At 44.2% G+C, this 21,771-nt stretch overlaps 1 protein-coding gene and 1 long non-coding RNA gene across 5 annotated transcripts in view; one reads left to right on the top strand and one right to left on the bottom strand.

Annotated features, from left to right (window-relative positions):
* LOC139060895 (uncharacterized) overlaps nucleotides 1-21,771 on the bottom strand; it is a 185,128-nt gene that overhangs the window by 25,629 nt on the left and 137,728 nt on the right. Inside the window, exons 6-8 of the long non-coding RNA XR_011515072.1 lie at nucleotides 18,688-18,738; nucleotides 17,884-17,961; nucleotides 16,303-16,378 (exon numbers count right to left, since the gene is read on the bottom strand). This is a non-coding gene — a long non-coding RNA (uncharacterized lncRNA). The remainder of the gene's footprint in view (nucleotides 1-16,302; nucleotides 16,379-17,883; nucleotides 17,962-18,687; nucleotides 18,739-21,771) is intronic.
* Nucleotides 1-21,771, top strand: part of LOC139060885 (collagen alpha-1(IX) chain-like) — an 80,494-nt gene that overhangs the window by 37,609 nt on the left and 21,114 nt on the right. For all 4 annotated transcript variants that reach the window (XM_070540154.1, XM_070540153.1, XM_070540152.1 and 1 more), the window contains exons 10-29: nucleotides 1,645-1,734; nucleotides 2,623-2,667; nucleotides 2,777-2,830; nucleotides 9,191-9,244; nucleotides 9,329-9,388; nucleotides 9,548-9,598; nucleotides 11,611-11,664; nucleotides 12,402-12,455; nucleotides 13,186-13,239; nucleotides 14,496-14,552; nucleotides 14,658-14,711; nucleotides 16,168-16,221; nucleotides 16,805-16,858; nucleotides 17,536-17,589; nucleotides 17,671-17,724; nucleotides 18,709-18,762; nucleotides 19,455-19,508; nucleotides 19,872-19,925; nucleotides 20,776-20,829; nucleotides 20,913-20,957. In XM_070540154.1, coding sequence (XP_070396255.1) covers nucleotides 1,645-1,734; nucleotides 2,623-2,667; nucleotides 2,777-2,830; nucleotides 9,191-9,244; nucleotides 9,329-9,388; nucleotides 9,548-9,598; nucleotides 11,611-11,664; nucleotides 12,402-12,455; nucleotides 13,186-13,239; nucleotides 14,496-14,552; nucleotides 14,658-14,711; nucleotides 16,168-16,221; nucleotides 16,805-16,858; nucleotides 17,536-17,589; nucleotides 17,671-17,724; nucleotides 18,709-18,762; nucleotides 19,455-19,508; nucleotides 19,872-19,925; nucleotides 20,776-20,829; nucleotides 20,913-20,957 — 1,104 coding nt within the window. The remainder of the gene's footprint in view (nucleotides 1-1,644; nucleotides 1,735-2,622; nucleotides 2,668-2,776; nucleotides 2,831-9,190; nucleotides 9,245-9,328; nucleotides 9,389-9,547; nucleotides 9,599-11,610; nucleotides 11,665-12,401; nucleotides 12,456-13,185; nucleotides 13,240-14,495; nucleotides 14,553-14,657; nucleotides 14,712-16,167; nucleotides 16,222-16,804; nucleotides 16,859-17,535; nucleotides 17,590-17,670; nucleotides 17,725-18,708; nucleotides 18,763-19,454; nucleotides 19,509-19,871; nucleotides 19,926-20,775; nucleotides 20,830-20,912; nucleotides 20,958-21,771) is intronic.

Raw genomic sequence — 21,771 nt, 5'->3', positions numbered from 1 at the left:
GCCACGATGGATGGATGCTACGAGTGTCCCCTTTGGAACGGGGCAGTGGTTTGCGCCACCAAACGATGCGGCGGAGGCGAGCGCCATCTGGAGGTGTTGCAAGGAACAGGGCACGCCGCTTTGTGGCTTTTGATATTCGCGCGCGCAAATCTAGGAAACCATGACCGCTTTATGAATGGTAGAAATGCTGGAAAAGAGGTTTGTGGTTTTTTTCGCGTAATAGAATTGTTTTCTCGTATATTCAAATCACAATCCAACGCTATCGTGTCTGTAGGCTGTGTGTGTAAGTCGTACTTTACAATTTTTCTACGTATTTTACTTTGAGAAATTCAATTACTTCAGTAAATTTGCACCACATGGAGGGCCTGCTTGGTTCCATATGCGTGCTCCGAAATTATTTCTTTTTGAAGCGACGTCCGACGCTGGATGCCGGATTTCCTGCGACACGGTGACCTTAGCACGATCGCTTTAAAGTGCACAATGTCATGCGAGTCCTATGCAGTCGAACCAAAATATAACGCACCTGGGTAAAGCAAATTATTCTATATAAATGGAAGATGTGAAACTTACGGACCAACAATCATGTAAAAAAACTCATTCTGATTGTTCTTTCCCCACTGGAGATAACAGATCCGTATATGACGAATGCATCGCAGAAGTTTGTGCAAGTTTGTTGTGAGCGAGTTTTGGTATATATATCGAATTGCGTGCTACATTGAAACATTTTACTGTAGTGCCAAAACTTCAGTGCAAGCTTGCCTCCTATCTTGTAACTGCAATCTTCCCTAGTTTTATTAGCTATGCCTGTTTTCCCCAAAATTCTATTTTTTGTGTGTGTGTGTGTATGTATTCAAGAAGTGCAATTCACCTACATTTCCGTTTAGTGTTCATTTAATACGAATGAGCAAAATAAAGAAAAAGTCCAGGCAAAAAAGACCTGCCACCTATACCCTTTTGTATGGCAATAAAGACTCCTTTTTTGTTTCTTTCTTTTTCAAATCATCAGAGGTCTACCCACTGCTTTTTATTTATGGCCACAGCATGCAAATACAGTATATCAGCCAGTCTTTTTTGTGGAGAAAGCTGGCGTGGTTGATAAAAACTGTGAATGCAACACATGTGCTGGAGCCTTGAATTTGCTTAGAAATGTAATGATCAATGATTATAATACAAAGGTCACCTTCCATATACCTCGTTAGAACAGAGAACATGCGCATACTTTTTAACCAGTAATCTGTGATACTTGTTTCTTATATTGCGTTATACTGACTCCACGTAGGGAGGTCAGCTAGGTGTTTGTGCAGCTGCGCCAGTGAAAGCTGGTGTTGTGCTACTGCAATGTAGCTTGCTCTGAGGTTGTGAACAGCCAGCTACGACTGCGCTCAAATGGAGCGGCCGTGTTCAAGACTGCGAACCAGCAAACAGACCCCTAGTACTTCTGATGGGTATGGGAACTCGCTTATGCAGCATCACTGTCTTTGATTTATCAGCTGTCTGATTAGCATACATGTGTGAAGGATTTTTTGTGTGTCAAACAAAAAAGGCACACTAGCACTCTGTCCTGTGCTTCTGTTCTATTTCTGATTGTTGGGTCTTTTATGGCTCTGAAGAGTTTCTTCAGCCTCTGCTACCCAAATAATGCAGGGTCTACCAGGAACGCCAGGTCTGGATGGACTCCCTGGAGTCCCTGGCGCACCAGGTTTCAAAGGCGAGATTGGTGCTGCTGGGTTGCCAGTGAGTACGACCATCAGTAAATAAAACTCTAAATAAATGCGCCACTAACCTGAACTCTTGCCCACTGTTCGCACATTCCCATCTGCTACAGCTCCATAACTACAGAAACCATCAGAAACAAACTGTTACTGGTTAAGATTCAACTATTAGGGTATATCTGACTGTTCAATATTTGACATGGCCTGATACTTGCATTGTAGTTTAGTCAGCGCTACTCAGTTCTTTCGTTTTGTGAAAACAGACTGCAAGTGCTCGACTCGCTTAAAAATTAACCAGCTTTAAACAACATGGCTCTCAGTCCCAACGTCGAACAGAGGACATTTGTTTGGAATGAACAGCCTCATGCCAAGACCAGGTTAGTTTAGAGGTAGTAGTAGCAGTTTTCTTTTTGCAAACAACCACGTCTACAATCAAATGAGCAACAAAACTGCTGGAAACTTCTCAGCAAGACCAAATTTGTGTGACAATGACAAAAATGACTGACAGGATGTTACTTCAGCTAGCCAGTTCTCAATCAGAACTAGAGAATATTTCATGCTTTAAACACATGTTCTCAAATGCACTAATACATGGTTAAACAATCCCATAACCTTGATCTATATAGCTATATAAGAAACTATATATAGTTCCAGTTAGGACAGTAATAAGCCTAACCTAATCTAAACAATTACATTTAAACATGCAATGGGAACTGCTGCTCGCAGGTTAACACTTGTCCAAAGTGCTTTGCATAAATGTGTTTAAAGACTACTCTAAAAATGAACCTAAATAAAGTTTCAATAAACCTAAAAGTATTTTCACCAGTCGGGACACCATCGATCCTCATAAAACGAAGGCCCTTGTATAACAGTGACATGTACTACCTCGTGCAATTCTTAAAATCATCAGGGACTACCAGGAGTGGATGGCTTGCCCGGACTGCCTGGACCACTGGTAAGCCAAACTTAATTCTTGATAGCTTCTGCAGGATAACAATGGCTTTGAAAACTAGCCTCAGTGATCCTGCACTGTCAATTGCATGACTATTATACTTTCTGAGCAGGGACCGATCGGCCCTAAAGGAGACACTGGAACACCAGGAATCCCCGGCATTCCAGTGAGTTTGATGTCTCATTCATTAGTGATAATTATGAGCCTGCACCTAATGATTGAACATTTCCTAGCATATAGGAAAGGACATCATGTAGCATGTAGTATAATGAACTTTTCCCGCATCAGTGTAACGAGGCAGGAAAGGGATGAACTCGCAACTACTTATGGCTGTACAAAAAATCTCACACTTCAAACCACTGCACACTGAATAGCCAAGTGCAGTACTGAAGCAAAGTCATAATATTTGCATGTGAAGTTGACCTTCGCTGTAAAAAAGCTAGCGAGACTTTTGAAATTCTTGCTGTGTAAAACAGGTTCAAATAAAAATTAAGTTGCAATAAGGTGACATCATTCGGATTTAGTTGGAGAAATATGGGAGAGGCCTTTGCCCTGCAGTGGGCGTAACTAGGATGATGATGATGATGAAGGTGACGATATCGGGAGCACTGAAAACTTATGGCCAACTAGCACCTTGCATAAGCTAACTCCTACATGCACCTATAACTTTTTAAATGTTTTGTACGCGATTATAGTAAATCTTTTGAAAAGACAGTGTCTTCCTCAGCAAGTTACCACCACTTTTCTATATCGGGTATGTTTCTAGCCTTTTTTATGGGCGTCCTGCAGGAAGCGAAGTCTAAAAATGTGGGCCGATATGTGCTACTGGGTATGTGCCCTTGGAGCATCATGTCACCGTGATGTTCTGGATATATATATATATATATATTGTTACGGTGAAGTGAAGGAAGACGTTGAGTTGGACTAGAGAAAGACGAAGTCTGGCGGTTGCCTGAACGCCATATCCATCATTTGTAAATATAACTTATTTTACACTCGTGGGCCTGCTTTCTTCCCGCAACATTTTGGTGGGAGGTGCGGGGTACCACCACGGAACTTCGCAGCGGACGTCATCTACCTGCTGCCACAATGGCAAATCAACCGACACAAGCGACAACGCCTCGGCAGCCCGTGCCCACGGTCATCCTCACTCACCCACGGGACCCGGGAACATTTTGTGGCACGGACAACGTCGACGTCGAGGACTGGCTTACGATGTACGAGCGAGTGTGCGACAACAACAGGTGGGATCCTACAATGATGCTTGCAAACGTAATATTTTATCTGAAGGGAACTGCGAAGCAATGGTATGACACACATGAAGCTGACCTAACGAGCTGGGATGTTTGCAAAGAAAAAATGCGAGACCTGTTCGGCAGACCTGTCGGTCGTCAGCTGGCAGCTAAAAAAGAACTTGCGTGCCGCGCTCAGACGTCCACAGAATCCTATGTCGTGTACATACAGGATGTGCTGGCCCTCTGTCGCAAGGCTGATGACAACATGACCGAGGCAGACAAGATTGGCCATATATTGAAAGGTATTGCAGACGATGCCTTCAATCTCTTGATGTGTAAGGATTGTGCCACTGTGGATGCAATTATTAAGGAGTGCCGGCGCTTCGAACAAGCGAAGGGCCGCCGCGTCACTCAAACTTTCGACCGGTTGCCCAATACCGCCGCGACATCTTCTTGCGAAGACCCGCCGCGGTTCGTTCAGCCCGCAGGACCGGAAGAAATAACGCGCATCGTTCGCCGTGAGCTTGAGGCCATGGCCCCGGCTCCCGTTCGTTGACTGTCGGGAAAGCGTACCCGCTATCTCCCTTATACAAGCGGTCGTTCGGGAGGAAATAGCAAGTTTGGGCATTCCATCTCTCTGCTCAGTCCGCCATACCAACACCTACCAAATTTCTCCGACCGCTCGCTCCCGGACGCAAAGCTTTCCACCACTCCGTCGCAACCCAGCTGAATGGCGCACAGCGGATGATAAACCCATCTGTTTTAATTGTTCCGGTATTGGACACATCGCCCGTCATTGCCGCAACCACTGGTCGTCGCCTCCTCGGTGGTCGTCTCCGAGTCACTACAGCCAAGTACCCGACAATCGCACTTTCTCGCCCTATACGCCGACTAGGAACATCAACGCCGACAGTGCTCCACCAAGATCCAGCCGATCCCCGTCTCCGCAAGGTCGTAGGTCCCGTTCGCCTCTCGATCGTTCACCGCTCTTCGTCCCCTTCTGCAACCGGTCGCTTCGCTTCGGGAAACTAGGCGGTGCAGCTCCCGGAGGTGAAGCTGCAACTCCGACCCGGCCCACAAATCCTCTATTGACCCTGCCTACATGTGGAAACCTGCTGGACATTGAAGTCGATGGCGTTCCTGTTAGATCTCTCGTTGATACAGGAGCGCAGCTTTCAGTTATGAGCGCTGCTCTCCGCCGCCGGCTCAAAAAGGTTCTGACCCCCGCCGTACCGTGCACCGTGCGAGTCGCCGATGGGAGTACGTCACCTGTCCTTGGAATGTGCACAGCACGTGTGACCATTGGGGGCCATTATACCGTTGTTCTATTTATCGTCCTTGAACACTGCCCACACGACCTAATTCTCGGCCTCGACTTCCTTTCGAAACACTCTGCCCAAATTGACTGCTCCGCAGGTGTTGTACAGTTGGACCTGCCGCTTCCTGCCGACGCAACCACTTGTGCTCCACACCGCTTATGTGCTGCTGAATTTGCAAGGCTGTCTCCACAGGCTGCTACAAATGTCCTGCTGACGCCCTGTCCTCCCGTACCTGATGGCGAGTACGTCCTGTCGCCGCTTACTGACGTGGTTTTGTCGCGTAATATTGCCCTACCGAGCACCTTAATTCGGATCCGCGAAAACTGCGCTCGCGTGCCCATCCTCAATTTTGGGTTCTCGTCACATGTTTTGCCACACGGTATCGCCATAGCGCATATCACTCCTTTGGAAGAATTTCAGATTTCTTTTTTGACCTCTGAATCCTTCCTCAGTACGAACGGACCTTTGTCATCCACTCCTTCGTACTCGACGCCTGCGGACGATGTTTCTAAGATGATCGCCCCCGACCTTCCTTCCGAGCAAACAACAGCTCTTCGTCATCTCCTGTCATCTTATCGGGACATCTTTGATTTGGACGACCGTCCACTTGGCCAGACATCTGTTGTCACGCATCGCATCAACACCGGTGACGCCAGCCCCATTCATAGGCGGCCATATCGTGTCTCGGCAACAGAAAGGGCCATCATACAGAAAGAAGTAGACAGGATGATGGACAAGGACATCATTGAACCCTCCAGTAGCCCGTGGGCATCACCGGTTGTCTTAGTAAAGAAAAAAGATAACTCGTGGCGCTTCTGCGTTGACTACCGTCACCTCAACCGGATAACAAAGAAGGATGTTTATCCCTTGCCTCCCATTGATGACGCTCTTGACTGCCTTCACGGATCCCAATACTTTTCATCAATTGACCTCCGCTCCGGCTATTGGCAGATTAGCGTCGATGAGATGGACCGCGAGAAAACCGCCTTTGTCACACCGGACGGTCTGTACCAATTTAAAGTCATGCCCTTTGGATTATGCAATGCGCCAGCTACATTCGAGCGCATGATGGACTCTCTCTTGCGCGGCTTGAAGTGGTCTACATGCCTGTGTTACCTCGACGATGTGATTGTGTTTTCGCCGAACTTTGAGAGCCACCTGCGGCGCCTCACAACCATACTCTCCGTGTTTCGCAGGGCTGGCCTTCAGCTAAACTCCTCCAAGTGCCATTTCGGTCGCCGTGAAATTAACATGCTTGGTCATCTCGTCAACGCCGCCGGAATCCAACCTGATCCACAGAAAGTTCACGCCGTGCGAAATTTTCCTGTACCTTGTTCAACGAACGATGTCCGTAGTTTTCTGGGCTTATGCTCTTATTTTCGGCGATTTGTGAAAAATTTTGCGGACATCGCTCACCCTCTCACTGACCTTCTTAAGAAAGACGCCTCTTTCTCTTGGGGACCGCTACAGGAGAAAGCCTTCTCTACCCTGATTGAGCGGCTTACCACTTCCCCGATTCTCTCCCACTTTGACCCTTCTGCGCCCACTGAAGTACGAACTGACGCGAGTGGTCATGGCATCGGCGCTGTCCTCGCTCAGCGTCAACAGGGCCAAGACCGTGTCATCGCTTACGCTAGCCGCCGCCTTTCCACGCCCTTACTGAGAGAGAATGTCTCGCGCTCGTATGGGCGGTCGCGAAATTTCGCCCGTACCTTTTCGGTCGGAGCTTCTGCGTTGTCACCGACCATCACGCCCTCTGCTGGCTCTCCTCTTTGAAGGACCCAACTGGACGACTTGCACGTTGGGCATTGCGCCTACAAGAATATACATTTTCTATTATATATAAGTCAGGACGCCTGCATAAAGACGCTGACTGCCTGTCCCGCAATCCCGTGGATCAACCGGACGATACCGATGCAGACTCGGACATCAGTATTCTGTCCCTCTCCGGCTTCCTCCACATTGGCGACGAGCAGCGCAAGGATCCTGTTCTTCGAACACTTATGGACCGCCTAAGCTCCTCGCCCAATGACCCGTCCCTTCGGATGTTCACCTTGCGCGATGGAACTTTATACCGTCGTAGCGTTCGTCCTGACGGCCCGGAGCTCCTCCTAGTCGTCCCCAAGCACCTTCGACTCACCGTGCTCCAGCAACTTCATGACGCTCCTACTGCTGGACATCTGGGCGTCACTCGTACTTACGACCACCTGCGGCGCCGCTTCTTCTGGCCTGGCATTTATCGCTCTGTGCGCCGTTATGTCGCTTCTTGCGACCTGTGTCAGCGCCGGAAGACGCCTGCTATGCCTCCCGCTGGTTTGCTTCAACCCATTGATATACCTACAGAGCCCTTCTTCCGTGTGGGCCTCGACCTCCTTGGTCCGTTTCCAATTTCCATCAAAGGAAACAAATGGATTGCTGTAGCAACCGATTATGCCACTAGATATGCCATCGCACGAGCCCTGCCAACCAGCTGCGCTACAGATGTCGCCGACTTCTTACTAAAAGACGTCATCCTGCACCACGGCGCCCCTCGCCAGTTGCTGACGGATCGCGGCCGCTACTTTCTATCGAAGGTCGTTGATGATCTGCTCCGCTCCTGTTCTACAGAACATCGGATTGCTACCGCGTACCACCCTCAAACGAACGGCCTCACCGAGCGACTCAACCGCACACTCACTGAAATGCTCGCCATGTACGTCTCCAACGATCACCGCGACTGGGACGTCGCTTTACCATACGTCACTTTCGCATACAACTCGTCCCGTCACGACACTGCCGGATTTTCACCATTTTTCCTTTTGTACGGCCGCGACCCCACCTTGCCTTTTGACACGTTGCTACCTTCCGCAGTACAGTCACCCAGCACTGCTTACGCTCGCGAGGCTATTGACTTAGCCGCCCAGGCCCGAGATGTCGCCCGTCATCGCCTCACAGTCTCGCAAGCTTCTCAAAAGCGACGCTACGACCTTCGGCACCGAGACCACCATTTTTCACCTGGTTCCCTTGTCCTTCTCTGGACGCCTTCACGTCGTGTCGGCTTGTCGGAAAAATTACTGTCCCGTTTTTCTGGTCCGTACCAGATCTTACGCCAACTGTCCGACGTGACCTACGAGATCGCCCCACTCGGTCAGCCTTCCGTGCCTCCCAACTTAACCAGTGATGTTGTTCACGTCACCAGGCTCAAGCCCTATGTCCCCCCAATAAGTGAGGCTGTTTAACTTGCACCGGGACGGAGCTCCCCCACCGGGAGGGTGATGTTACGGTGAAGTGAAGGAAGACGTTGAGTTGGACTAGAGAAAGACGAAGTCTGGCGGTTGCCTGAACGCCATATCCATCATTTGTAAATATAACTTATTTTACACTCGTGGGCCTGCTTTCTTCCCGCAACAATATATATATATATATATATATATGACGCCACGGATGCTTTCTTACTTTACAGCATACCTCATAATCGGATATTGTAGTTGTAATACATCGTACATCAATATGGGTGCCAATCCTGAAGATGGTGCATAAAAAAATTAAGCAGTCCGATGTTCCTCCTACTCCCATCATGTGAGGGACGATGTAATACAGAGCCATGCACAGCGAGTCGGCCCCATTCTCACCCACTACTTGCTCAAGAATCTTTGGCCGACTTCAACTGGAGGTTGAATCGCCTTGCAACTTTTTGTAGCATACAGAAGATCTCTTAAGTGCCTCTAAAGTGATAGGAGGACCATTTCTAATGTATGTCTAAGCTAGCTGGAATACATGGACATTCTGGCACAAGGCTGGTACAATTGCAAACTGGAAACAGCTAACAAGTGGTCCGACTGGTCCCAGTTTGCCACTGGGAATGCGTTCTTTAGACCAGTTGAACTGGGACCAGTCGAATATCATCATAAACTTTCACCCAATGCTTGAAGGTTTACTGAAGTAAACTCCTGAAGACTGTAAGTGTTTCAACTATACTTTGTTGAATTTTAGGGTCTGAAAGGTCAGAAAGGAGATGCTGGAATACCTGGAGAACCAGGACTCCCTGTAAGTATATGTTAAGTGGTTGCACAATGTTCATTTGTGCGCTTTTGCATAAAGAGATAAGTGGAACTGAGTTAATTACTGCAGGGAGTCCCTGGGACCATGGGACCAAGAGGGCCACAAGGGCCACCAGGCAGTACAGCAGTGGTAAGTTCAGCGAAACTTAGGCTATTTCACTTTTAATTTGTTTCCCACTTTCATGTTTTAAATCCAGTGTAAGGCACTGGAATAAATTTTTTTTAAAGATTTTGTACAGTATTTCTCTTACAAAACACCGTAACATGCGACTACATTTCACCTGCACAGGTTGAGGGACCTCTTGGGCCTCCAGGAGATCCTGGGCCACCAGGACCAATAGTAAGTTATCCGAACTTCCCACAGCACAGAATGGAGGTTTCCAAGCTGAGCTTCATGGTACCCGAAGGTTCCATGGACAATATTCTAAGCTTAGCTAAGCACACAAACCATTTGTTTGCCACTGTAATACTACTCCTTATGTTCATACATTAGTTCCCATCATTGTAACACTAAGCGTAATACAATCATGAAGGTCCACCAACTAGCCCCGCTCATTGCTTTACTAAACAAAGCAGTTCGTAGTTTGCACCAGCTATGTCCATCTTTGGTCCTTTATGTTCGTCCATTAGTTCCGCCAGTGTAACACTAAGTGCAATACAGTCATGAACGTACACCAACTAGCCACCGTTCACTGCTTTACTAAATAATTCTTAGAGTAAATCCAGGATAAACCAGTGGTCATGCTACTTCCTATTGCTAATTATACAACATAAGCTAGCTGAAAAACATTTTCTGTCCTTGCTTTTAAGTAGGAAGCAGCTAGTTTCACATTGATTCTTTGCTAAATGTGAAGTAGATGCATATTGTATCAGAGCATTATGTTCATTTTATCTACTGTAAAGCGCAAGAATCTTGAGACCGGGACAGAAGGCAGGAGATGCATCGGTGCTAAGACTTGTGTCTGTCCGGTCTCTTCCCTTTGCCTAAATATTTTAGTGCTGAATGCTATCTAACATGTCATACCAACAAAGCGAAAACTCCGACCTTAGAAGTTCATCCTCATCTGTTCCTAGTGCCTGCCTCCAATTTATTTCGATATGTCTTCCAATCAACACAATATACTAATCAGCCCGACAGTCAGTCCTCCTGGAAAGAGTATGTTTAAAGTTTACGTTATTTCTAATATAAAGTCTTCTGCAACCACTGAATTGAATGCATGCAAACATTTGGCAGTCAATCTACACTGTTTACTGTATGAAAATCTCTTGCACAAGGGCAACGTAGGATTCCTCAGTACTTTGCGGAAGTTATTGCGACTTCCCTAAGCCAAAGAGTTCAGTGCAGGAACCCCTGGCATGAACAAGAAACATATGAAGTAATGTGAAACAGTGCAGTGGTAACAAAAAAAAAAACGCAGATCCCGCAAACTGTGGGAATCAATGTAAGGAAAGCTTTGATAATTCAGCAACACAATACATTGCACCACAATAAGAGAAGTGCAGCGAATTTCAGCGACGAACACATGCCGCAATCGTCCTCAAGGCATAGTGGAATGCGACACAGCATTACCACCGACCACAGCATCTAAGTGGTCTAGACCTTCAAATGCAAAATAAAAAAGAAAAGAACTTCACCAAATGCACCTCCCAACTGCAGCCAGTTTTGTTTCACCACAACCACAGAATTGGAGTTCAGCAAACACGGTTGCGAAAGAATCATGGCATGGCTTCATGGGAAGTTTCTTCAGGTGAAAAACTTCTCTCTCTTCTTTGTCAGCTCGGAAAGCTGATGCTCCCACTTTTATAAATTGTTGCTATGTGAGGCAACTCGCAAGCCGAGCATTTCAAAGCTCTAGCTCGCAGAGGGAAGCTGGTAAGGGTGCTAGTCTGTCCTATGCACGCATCTGTGGCCTAAAGGGCAAATCAGGTTGATGTGCTTGGGTACTTGGATTTGAAACCGACGATAGAATACTTTTTTTCTCTCTCTTTTTGTGCTGAACTGCTTCTACTAGGCAAGAAACATGAAACACCTACCCTATAGAAGCAGGCAAAAAAGTTTCGCTCTGCTGAAATGACACCAAAGTAACAGCATGCGCCCAGTCAAGTTCACAGTTCATCAGCTCGTTGTAAACTGTGCCTTCGAGATATACCAGTCTGTCCTTCCTTCTCGTATTTATCATAATAGAGGTGCTGGGTAGCACCATCAGTAAACATGATGTCATTACCCCCAGAGATAAATCTTCATCAAACTCTGAGACAATGAGAACTAGAGTCCAGAATGACTAGTGAAAAAGTTATTTCACCTCTTCACTATCATTACACCTTTACTGTGGTTTATTTTCTCCACAACAGGGTGAGCAAGGGTTGCAAGGACAGCCAGGACCCTTGGGACCACCGGGAAGCAAGGTAACATCTCATTTTTGACTAGTGTACTGCTAAATGAAAAGGGTCAATAATAACCAGCACCCTGGAGACTAAACAAAGCTAGCTACACTTTTCTGTATTGCTACAAGGATAATTATGTCATGCAGCTCCCTCATTGTGATAGTTCACAGATTAACTTGAACTGTTAATCATGTCCAAAAGTTCTGAAGGGCATTGACACATCCGTACGTGATAAGAAAGCTCTTTAATTCAATCATGAAATGCCCAATTTTGGTTTGTCAAAACAAGACAGATTTATATGGCAGGTAGCATAAAGGAGCATCATTCATGAAGAATTGATAACCAGAAAGGGTGCCATCAGGGCAAAAACAAGTCCCCTAGGATGATGACAATTAACTTTCATGGTTGCTCTGGGCAGAGGTCTCCTTCGATCATCTGCTGCTGATCAATTCATGTTTCCACCTTCCTGTGACACCCGTCTATGCCAGCAATTGTGATGCTTCTAAACATTTGAAACTATGAAGCATGAAATTGGCAAATTAAATGAACAGGTAGAAGTAAAAAAAAAAAAGAGCAATATTATCAGAGCAAGAGGACAACTCCAGGACTTGTTTAAGTCCTTGCTCAAATAACAAGGTTTGGTTGGTTCTGCATTACTACAACCAGCACCCGTACTCATCTTCTCGCGTGTTTTCGTTTTCCTTCATGTGATGGTTGTAATAATCAAAATCACAACTTTCTCTTTTTGCTGCCCACAGGGTGAACCAGGTGAAAGGGGCAACACAGGAACAACTGGTCCTCGTGGCTTTCCGGTAAACAATATTGTTTCTCAGAGCATGCAGTTATAGTGCTGTTACATTGTTCCAAGCTCGAGATGTAATGTACTTTAAAATGTTCTAATGGCATTTTACACATTCTCTACAACACATGTAACACATTAAACTCGAACATCTACGACAGCATTTGTACACCCCATAATGTGCACGGTTACAACCTGATTTCGTGCAAATTAGTGCATTAATGCTTCACCATGTTACAAGGTAGAATGTTCACAAAAGGCAGACATTCCGTTAACTTGCTTTTTCTTACATGATCATAAGCTGGCTCTTTAGTTAATAGCTTCAACAAAAGTTTGTAGGAACTACAAGCTCATCCAGGGGTGTACTAGTATCAGCATAAATTCAAATGCAAACAAATGAAGAATGACTAGAACGCATTGTTAACGTTCCCAGGCTTCCCTGTACCTGTAACAGAGGCTCAATTCAGGCTCGAAAACATTAATTTGCGGCTACACCATGCCTATAAACCAGCTATGAAGCGACTGCACATTGAAATATGTCATGGTTACGCATGTCAGGTGCCCTGACCAAATTTTTCTTGCTCATGTTTTAATTTCTGCTGATGGTACGCGCGATCATATTTCAGAATCACAAAATAGGACTCTCTGTTAGACTACAGGCCATGCATGCGGGATATAAGAATTTATCAAAAAGAAAAATTAGTGCAGGACATCTCTCCTGAACACTGGTTGTCTTATTTCAGGGCGAACAGGGACCCAAAGGTTCACCAGGAAGCACAGGCCCCCGTGGTCCACCTGTTAGTATTCAACACTTCTTTCACACAAATATGGCACAAAGTGTAAACAGATCACGATGCTGTAAATATTATTTTCTCTTTCATGGTACTCATTAGGAAAAGAAAACGACATGAGCATGAGGCGCATATATAGCAGCCAGAACTACTACATAGCCCAATCTACAAGTACTAAACCAACACTATACAGAACCATTGTGAATGCTAACACTTTACCCTTTCAAAAGGAAATCACGTTCAAACGTTAAATTTAAAGAGAGGCAAACAAAAACACTTTTCAACAGAGGGCACCACTCCAGACAGAAGTAACTTTCATCATAAAAAGTCTGCCAACTGCAGAGCTATTTGATTGAACACTATTTTGAAGAAACAATTTATTGTACCACAATTCCGTACAGTCCAGTAAATACTAGAGTACACAAGGATTCCACACATTTCCATGGCATTCAGAGTGTCCCATACACCAATGTTCTCACAGCTAAAAAACCGGACTATTTTCAGCTCTGAATCATCACCAACTAGCTCTAGTATAGGCCCTTTAAACGAATGTGCTACAGGCTCGTAATTTTCACTAGGGCTAATTCTCTCATTCTAATTGCTAAAATTGCTAATTCATCTGTGCCACATCAACGTGCTCACTTTGCAGTTAGTGTCATTTCTATATGAGACAACTCACTGTCATGTGAGTGAAAGAACTGTCATAGGCAAAAGTCTACACAAGATTAATTCGTAGGAATTTAGCGCCTCAAAGAAGTGCTGGTGCTCTGAGAGACATCATAGCGGATTGCTACGGATCAGTTTTGACCACCTGAGGTTCTTTAATACGCACCTAAATCTAAGTACATGAGTGCTTTTGCATTTCACCTCAATTGAAATGCAGCCACGGTGGCTGGGTATTGAACCCCCAACCTCGCACCCAAGAAGCAGAACATTATAGCCACTGAGTCACCATGACGGGCCAGAAATGTAGTCTCCACCAACACGAAAGAGAACACCGGATCTGTGTTTAAAGCCCATATGTGCACGTGTATTGAGGAAAAGTTCCATGGGCAGGCTCTTTGATGGGAGAAGAGCATTTTCAAGCATCGCTGTTTGAACATGGATGAAGCATTTCCTTTCATATTGACAGTGAGTACGCAAAAATGTGTTACACCGAGTACCTGCAACTACAAATGTTTGCAGGCAAAAGCCATAAACCTCAAAAATGTTCACGATATCATACTGCTGTTATGCTTGAAAAGCAATTGCCCGTTTCCTAGGGACCCCCTGGACGTGATGGTATCCCAGGAGTCACGGGATCAGGGTCATCGTCTCCAGTGAGTGTTGAAATGCTTAAATTTTGCCTTTAGATTAAGCGAAATAACACCGACATCTTTAAGTTGCAAGTTTCTGACAGTGTCGTTCTCGAATACCACACGCAGGGTTTGCCTGGACGCCCAGGTGTGCCTGGGGAACCTGGGACCCCGGGACCACAGGCAAGTTTGAAGGAATTTTCCTTTAGGGCACAAATACCTTAAAAATCATAATTAAAATTTGGAACACATAGAGAGTGAAAATTTATATTACACACACCTGTTTTATGTGCAACATGACACCTTAATTTTAACTATAATAAGGCTCTATCTGCTCACTATTACTTAAGGAATATCAAATATGGTTGCTGCTATAATTGATTAATTCATCCCTTGCACCAAGCAAATAACTTCTTCAGTGAGTCACAAACACTCAAGTGCAAACATTGGTCTAAGTGAAAAGTGTATGACAAGGATGCGTTTATATATTGTCATGGCTCAACAGGTAGAAATAATGTATCGCTAAACGAAAACAAATTCAGGACTTAAGACAAAAGCAGAGTTTGCATGGTTGCTAGCTTTTAAGTGATGGTATACAGTCACCTATTGAATACCAAACTCAATTCTCAACTTTCATTAAACTATTAGCTGATGGTTAAAACCCATCTTTCCAAGTCTGTCTAGTGCCTTGTATTAGTGACGCTTTTGTACTAACTTCACTATGCTGATCTTAATCACCGTCTGTTCAAGAGAAAGAAAGGCTCTTTAAAGAGAACTGGATTGGTTACTCCGAGTGAATGTGGTGACAAATAAAATGATACACGTACATAAGACAGACGCATAGAACATAACACACAACCGATAGTATAGCCATTGAACTAGTAATGAAATTGGTTGTTGCTGACAAAGAGGTATCACTGTAACGCCACAAAAAAAACTGATTTATCCTTGGCACCTCTCAACAGCAATAAATGCTTAGTTAACAATGCCTCGTATAATGGAAACTACAGGAACAAGAGGGTGACATACATGAACAGCCTCTGTCATTCCTGTGGTGCGCATGTTACATTGAGCACCACTCGTTAAGACGGCAATAAATGGATGCTGAACAGGTGTCTCAACTTTGACAACGGCAATGCCACTTAAAATCCACTGACATCAGAATGGCCATCTGAAGCCAAGTTTGCCCGACCACTGGTACCTGCATCCTGAATGTGTGTACTTTCATTCGTGCGGCAGCATCTGAGCAGGAATTGTGTTTTGCTAACCATGAAGAATTAGCGCACGTCACGAAGCTTTCATCATCAGCAAAAGTGAGGGGTACACAACTCGTGAAACATGACCTGTCATGTCTGATTGGCATTGCCAATGCCATACGAGCACAGCACGTATATATGAAAGGTCTCACCACCTCACCTACATCTTCAAGCTTCTGTACACATCCCGTTAATTTCTCTATCTCAGCTGAGAGCAGTGTCTGTCAGCTTCAAGAGGCGCCTATCCCTGCGTTACTCAACACTACATTGTGACATTTGTTCTGAGCATGCAACATATAAAGTTGTGGGGAATGCTTTCAACACCATCAGGTGTCGACTGTAAGCAAAAGAAAAACAGATTATGCCTCTCATTTTACATGCAGGGTGAAAAGGGCAGCCGCGGTCCACCTGGCCCACAAGGCATTGAAGGTGAAAAGGTGAGGTAGTATTCTCTCCCATGCCTCGACACACTTGTTTCATCACATTACACGTTTTGCTTTGTTTTTACTTGTACGTACGTGATTTTAAGTCCCTGTAGCACTAAAATGAGCTAGTGAAGGGCCCCTTTAGGTTTGAGTCGTTTTCTTGACTGTTCTGTAAAAAAAAAAGCCTGCTCATTAATTACACAGACCTTGAATTAAGCATTTATCAAAACAAGTTTCACCATATTTTGTTTTGTTCACTACTCCATGAATAATTCTTTTCAATCAATGTCACAGCAAATGAAAGCAGTTGTCCTCATTAAATATAGGTACACGACTTCTGCAGATAAAGAAAAGAATGTTTGCAACTTCTGTTAATTCCAAGTAGCAGCTGAAAACTGCACTCAACAGAGTCCTTAAAGAAATGATGAAACCTTGAGAACTGCCAAGAACTTTTACGATGCATTCAGTTTCTGATTTCACACAAACGAACTGAAACGGTCGACAGCAAGCAAATGCATGGGAAAGCATGGAGTCATGTGGTGACAGGGACAAGGTTACATGTCCTACTCTTTTTTTTTTTTTACTGTGTTAACAGGGTGACAAAGGCGATCGTGGCATCCATGGACTCCCTGGCTTGGCAGGCCCGAAGGTTGGCACTTACTCTACGCTTATAGCCATGCACGATACAGTCAAAATTCAACATAACAATCGCAATTCATCTTAATTCTGGGGCGACACGAATTTTGGAAAAATTCTGGTCAGATTAAATTAGGTACACTGAATTATGTTTTGGGGTGCTCCAAATACTCTCCCAGGCCACAGCAAATAATAATTTCTCAGCCGCCACGAAATTTATTATTCAGGGGAGTATGGCCAGTGTACATCGCAAAGTCGATGTACAAGATCTTCATCATTCATAATCGTGGTCTAGATATGGCAACTAGCAGAGCACTCATTGCTATGTGCAGGGAGGGCTGACAACATAGTTGAGGAAAGAAGTGCGAAGTTTTATATTCCACAAGGGTCTCCTCGACAACATCAAACGAATAAAGTTCCAGAAAACCGTGAAGAACTTCTTGAACCGAAAGTAATCATTACAAGCAAACAAGAATGCCTTACCTTCACTTTGGTGGTGCAGGGGTTATGGTTCATTCGAATTTCAGATGATACGTATATTCCTCAAGGCCCTGAGAAATTTGTATAACTGAGGTTCTACTGTGTCTCCATCTTCTAAGATTCAAGTCGTACGCTCCTGCTAACACAGTGTACAAAAGTTGGACACAGTAGCGATAGGATTAAACGTTCTCATCCCACTCAAATTTTCAGGGTGACAGGGGTGAAAGAGGCTACCAAGGCGACGCTGGTTCGAAGGGTGATCGCGTAAGCTCACTCTTTCCGACTCATATGACTGCAATGCCTTCACAAGTGTACCTACACTCCATTAACAAACTTTTTTCCCAGGGTCCACCTGGAATTGATGGAGCAAGAGGAGAGCCAGGCCTAATTGGACTGCCTGTGAGAAGAATGTTTCATGTTTTCATTCTAACATGTGGAAATCCGTAGCACAACTTAAAGCTACAATTTTTATGGGATAAATTTATTAACAGCAAGAGAAATGCAAAGAAAAAGATTTTGGTATAGAGATCTACCATACAGCTCTCACAAAATTCTTACTTGACTGTGCCCTTTTCTTTTTGTATTTTCAGGTGAAGTTTTGTACCCGGCCATTCTCGTCCATGTAGCACCTCATGCCTGAAAGCAAAGCGCTTTGAGCCTGCAATCTAAACCGTTTTAAAGTGTAAACTAAATCTTTTTAGGTTTATGATGAGTCTGAGTCTAAACAGTTTTAAGCCTAAACTAGTACTCCTCAAATTTATTAAATCACTGGAAATGCATGGATATATCTAGGGATATGCTAAACATTTATTTGCGGTCGCTTGCATGATTTCCCTGAAAACATGCTCTCTGATCATACCTTATTTGATTTTATTCTAATTTTGCTCCTAAAAGCCTGCAACAATGAAACTCAATATGGAACCACTTCACATTTTGTAGCCTCATGTAAAGATTAAAATTAACGTAACCCACACATGTGAAAAGCACACTTTGAAGTTGCTATATAGACTTCATAGCAGCTTTTGCACACATTTTCTGTCACCTGTTTTGCCTGAAGACAGACTCACACAAACAAGAAGGCTAACTACAAACAAACGCCATGCTGCACTTTTAAAATATTTTAACCATCTTTTCATTTAACTTTCTTCTTTAAATGCAGCTCTTCAGGTTAGACTTTGCAGATCAAATTTGACAGTCTTTAATATATCAGCTCCTGTAGTGTTAATACAGTTAAACTTAGACTTAATGAAGTCAATGCGCTCCTGGAATCATTATATAAGTTTTCATTATGTATAATGAGGTTCAAGCATAGAACATTTGAATGGCCTAGCATTAGTTACAGATGGTGTGGTAAACACTCACACATTCTCATACATCTTGTAGGGACCTACTGGAGCGGCGGGTGCTTTGGGCCTGCGTGGTCAGAAGGGTGAAAAAGTATGTTGAATTGACGCTAACATTCCTTTCTCTAAGCAAATAAAGCTGCTAAGTAAACCATGCTCACAGGTTGAGATTTTGTATTAGCAACTGCCTCTATTGAATGCATCTTACTGTCTATACTTTTTTTTAAACTTGCATTGTACATTCAGTTGCATGTACTATGCTGTTTCGCCTCTGTAGAAAGACTGTATAGCAAATATCAAACAAATAGATAAATGCTTATGAGAATAAACTATCAGACTGCACTGACAAATGTAGTCGTGAAGTTCCAGAAAGATACATGCATGCTTTCCCAGCACAAGACTAAGCCCACAACTTTTATGCCATGTTTCAGCGGCAGCGCACAACAAGCTAGTAATCAATCAATCACTCAATCAATCAACTTTATTTCCCTTGGAATAGTAATGCATGGTGAAATAATTACGTGCTGCCACAGTAAGCCAATAAAACTTCCAGATGTCACAGAACATGTGCTGCATGGTCAGTACACCCATGAAGTAGTGAACTCAGTACTACGCAGTACTACTGTAAGTTAATGAGGATCAGTACTTTTCAACTGTGCTCACAGTAGGAGGGGAATCAACACACAAAGCTCAGCTAGAGAAGAAGAGTAGAGTACTTTGCATTCATCAGCCAAATCAAGACCCAAGGAAGTCAATTAAGTGTTTTCCTCTGATCCATGTTAACAGGGGGAGATCGGGCAGCCTGGAATTCCGGGAGAGCCTGCCATCCCTGGCGAGCCAGTAAGTGAAGTTAATTCTCTACACAAGCCACAGTAAATCTCGTTTCATGACAAACTGCTGCAAATGACAGACAAAAAAATTTACAGCACAACCACCAAGATTTACAACATTTTAATATTTTTCTCTCTAACATTTGTTTTACTGCCTGTAGATCAACAACAAAAGTACCAGGTTAAAAGCACTTGTATTAGTTCAACAGCTTGTACCTCGCTAAATTTTGCTTACAATTGTTACTGATATCGCAGCAATTAAGCTAGATAAGCTTGTATAGCTGTATCTTGCAGCATAGGCATGCACAAGAACAGAGAAATGTTGGAATAGTAATTAAACACTGTCTACCAAAAGCTTTTTGGCATGTTCTAGGGACCTCAAGGTTATGTTGGACCAAAAGGGGAGCCTGGATCTGATGGAATGAAGGTATCGCTTATAATCTATCCTAACAATAGTCCTATGTTACCTGCCTGTGTGAACAAATATAACGCTAACAAAAGAAGCTCGCAGTGCAGTAACTGATCAACTTCTGTGACATCGACCAAGTCAGGTTAGCAATGAAAAACTCAGCAAGGCCAGTATGCTGTCACTAAACTACAAAGGGAAATATAGCATGAGCCAAGCTACTCTGAGCTGAAGACAGGCACTCTGAAGCAAGACTTTGAAACTTAAAGACTTTCAGTTCGAGGAGACCTCAAGCCGAAAACCAACACAAGGAAAATATCTACCACAATCTGCCACTGTCCATGGCGTAGTATTCAGTGGCATTCATTCTATGCTATTTTCTAACTGTTGGAACAACCAACCGTTGCTAGAGTGAAAGCCATAGGCTTCCCTCATTAACATATCAGGAGGCAATGCCAACACTGTTCTTTCATCGATCAAATGGACTGTGCTGCAGCAATTTTTAACTCGCCAGCGTTAAAACAGTCAGAACATTCAAGACTCCCATCAAACCAGCTGTGTAAATTTAAAGAAATGAAACCGCACATGAAAAACATGCAATAAAACAATTCAGATCCCTACCTTCACTTTTCCAGACATCTACTTCTAGGTTTAATCATGCTGTCAGCATCATCTTTCGGTGCCCAAATCTTCTGAATCTTTGGCCTCACTAATCATTGGAGGAGTAGCAGACTGGGGTAGTTGATAATCGACCATTGTTGAAGAGGTGTAAAGCATGAATCGCTATACGCCAGTACACTTGCTATTCCACAGCCCATAGCACCGCAGACTAGGTAGTATGGAAATTCCTGCAGTTCACTTTCTCACACAGGGTGCCATAGGACCGATGGGGCCAAGAGGATTCCCAGGCCTCCCAGGCCTGCCTGTAAGCCTACCAACAGCCATAAATTTGTTGGCATGTGGAAGCTACAGCTCACAGAATTCCTCATTCAATGACTGCACATGCAGGGGCCTCCAGGACGACCAGGGAAGCAAGGACACGGCGGAATAGAGGTGACATGTCGTTCAGTAAAGCACTGCTCATCAATATGTTTCTAGCAATCTCCTATGTTTGTGCCAACTAAATCAGCCTGCAATCCACCTCATGGGTTAAGCAACTTGTCAGTGGAGGTGTCTTAGCGTCACGTAGTAAACAGACGTCGCAGGCAAAAGTTCTCAAGCTGAATTCACAGATAGTTGCTCTTGATTGACAAACACTAGACTGTTGCTAAGGGTAGGGCTTCCTTATGCAAGAAAATCATGAGAACTCATCCTGGTAACAACTTGTTAAGAACAGACAATCAATAGGCAATAAAAAAAAGCAAATTATGTTTGAAGGTATACCACGTCTGAAAATGAAAGGAAATGAAGCTTGCCCACTAATACTGGATTTTTCCACCTATGAAGTTGTTAATGCTCATGCTAGAAGTCCCTACAATAACCAAAAGTAGCATCATCATTTGTCGACCTCCGCCACCACCTCTCCTGTGCATTTTACTGCTGGTCGCAATAACATGACAGCAAGTTCCAGTTTGAATATCCCCACATACTGTGTACTCTGATTGATGCGCATGTCAGCCTTACACAGCCGTACCTCCTTCTCTGTTTACAGAAGGTTTAAACTTGGGAAAGAGACAGGTTGTTTTAATTTGCAATTTCTTCTATTTATTCTACTATATCTTGGCAGAGTACAAGCAATGATAGATTTCCAAAAAGTTTATCAGTTTAGCTTAATGCCATTTCAACCACATTCTGATCCTTTTAGCAAAAGTTATGAGCCAGTGTGAACGACACAGTTAACCAAGAAAGAAGGCAACAGATTTTGCTA

The sequence above is a fragment of the Dermacentor albipictus genome, chromosome 6, assembly GCF_038994185.2.
Source record: "Dermacentor albipictus isolate Rhodes 1998 colony chromosome 6, USDA_Dalb.pri_finalv2, whole genome shotgun sequence".
Classification (NCBI taxonomy): domain Eukaryota; kingdom Metazoa; phylum Arthropoda; class Arachnida; order Ixodida; family Ixodidae; genus Dermacentor; species Dermacentor albipictus.
This window is presented reverse-complemented; position numbering and strand designations above follow the sequence as displayed.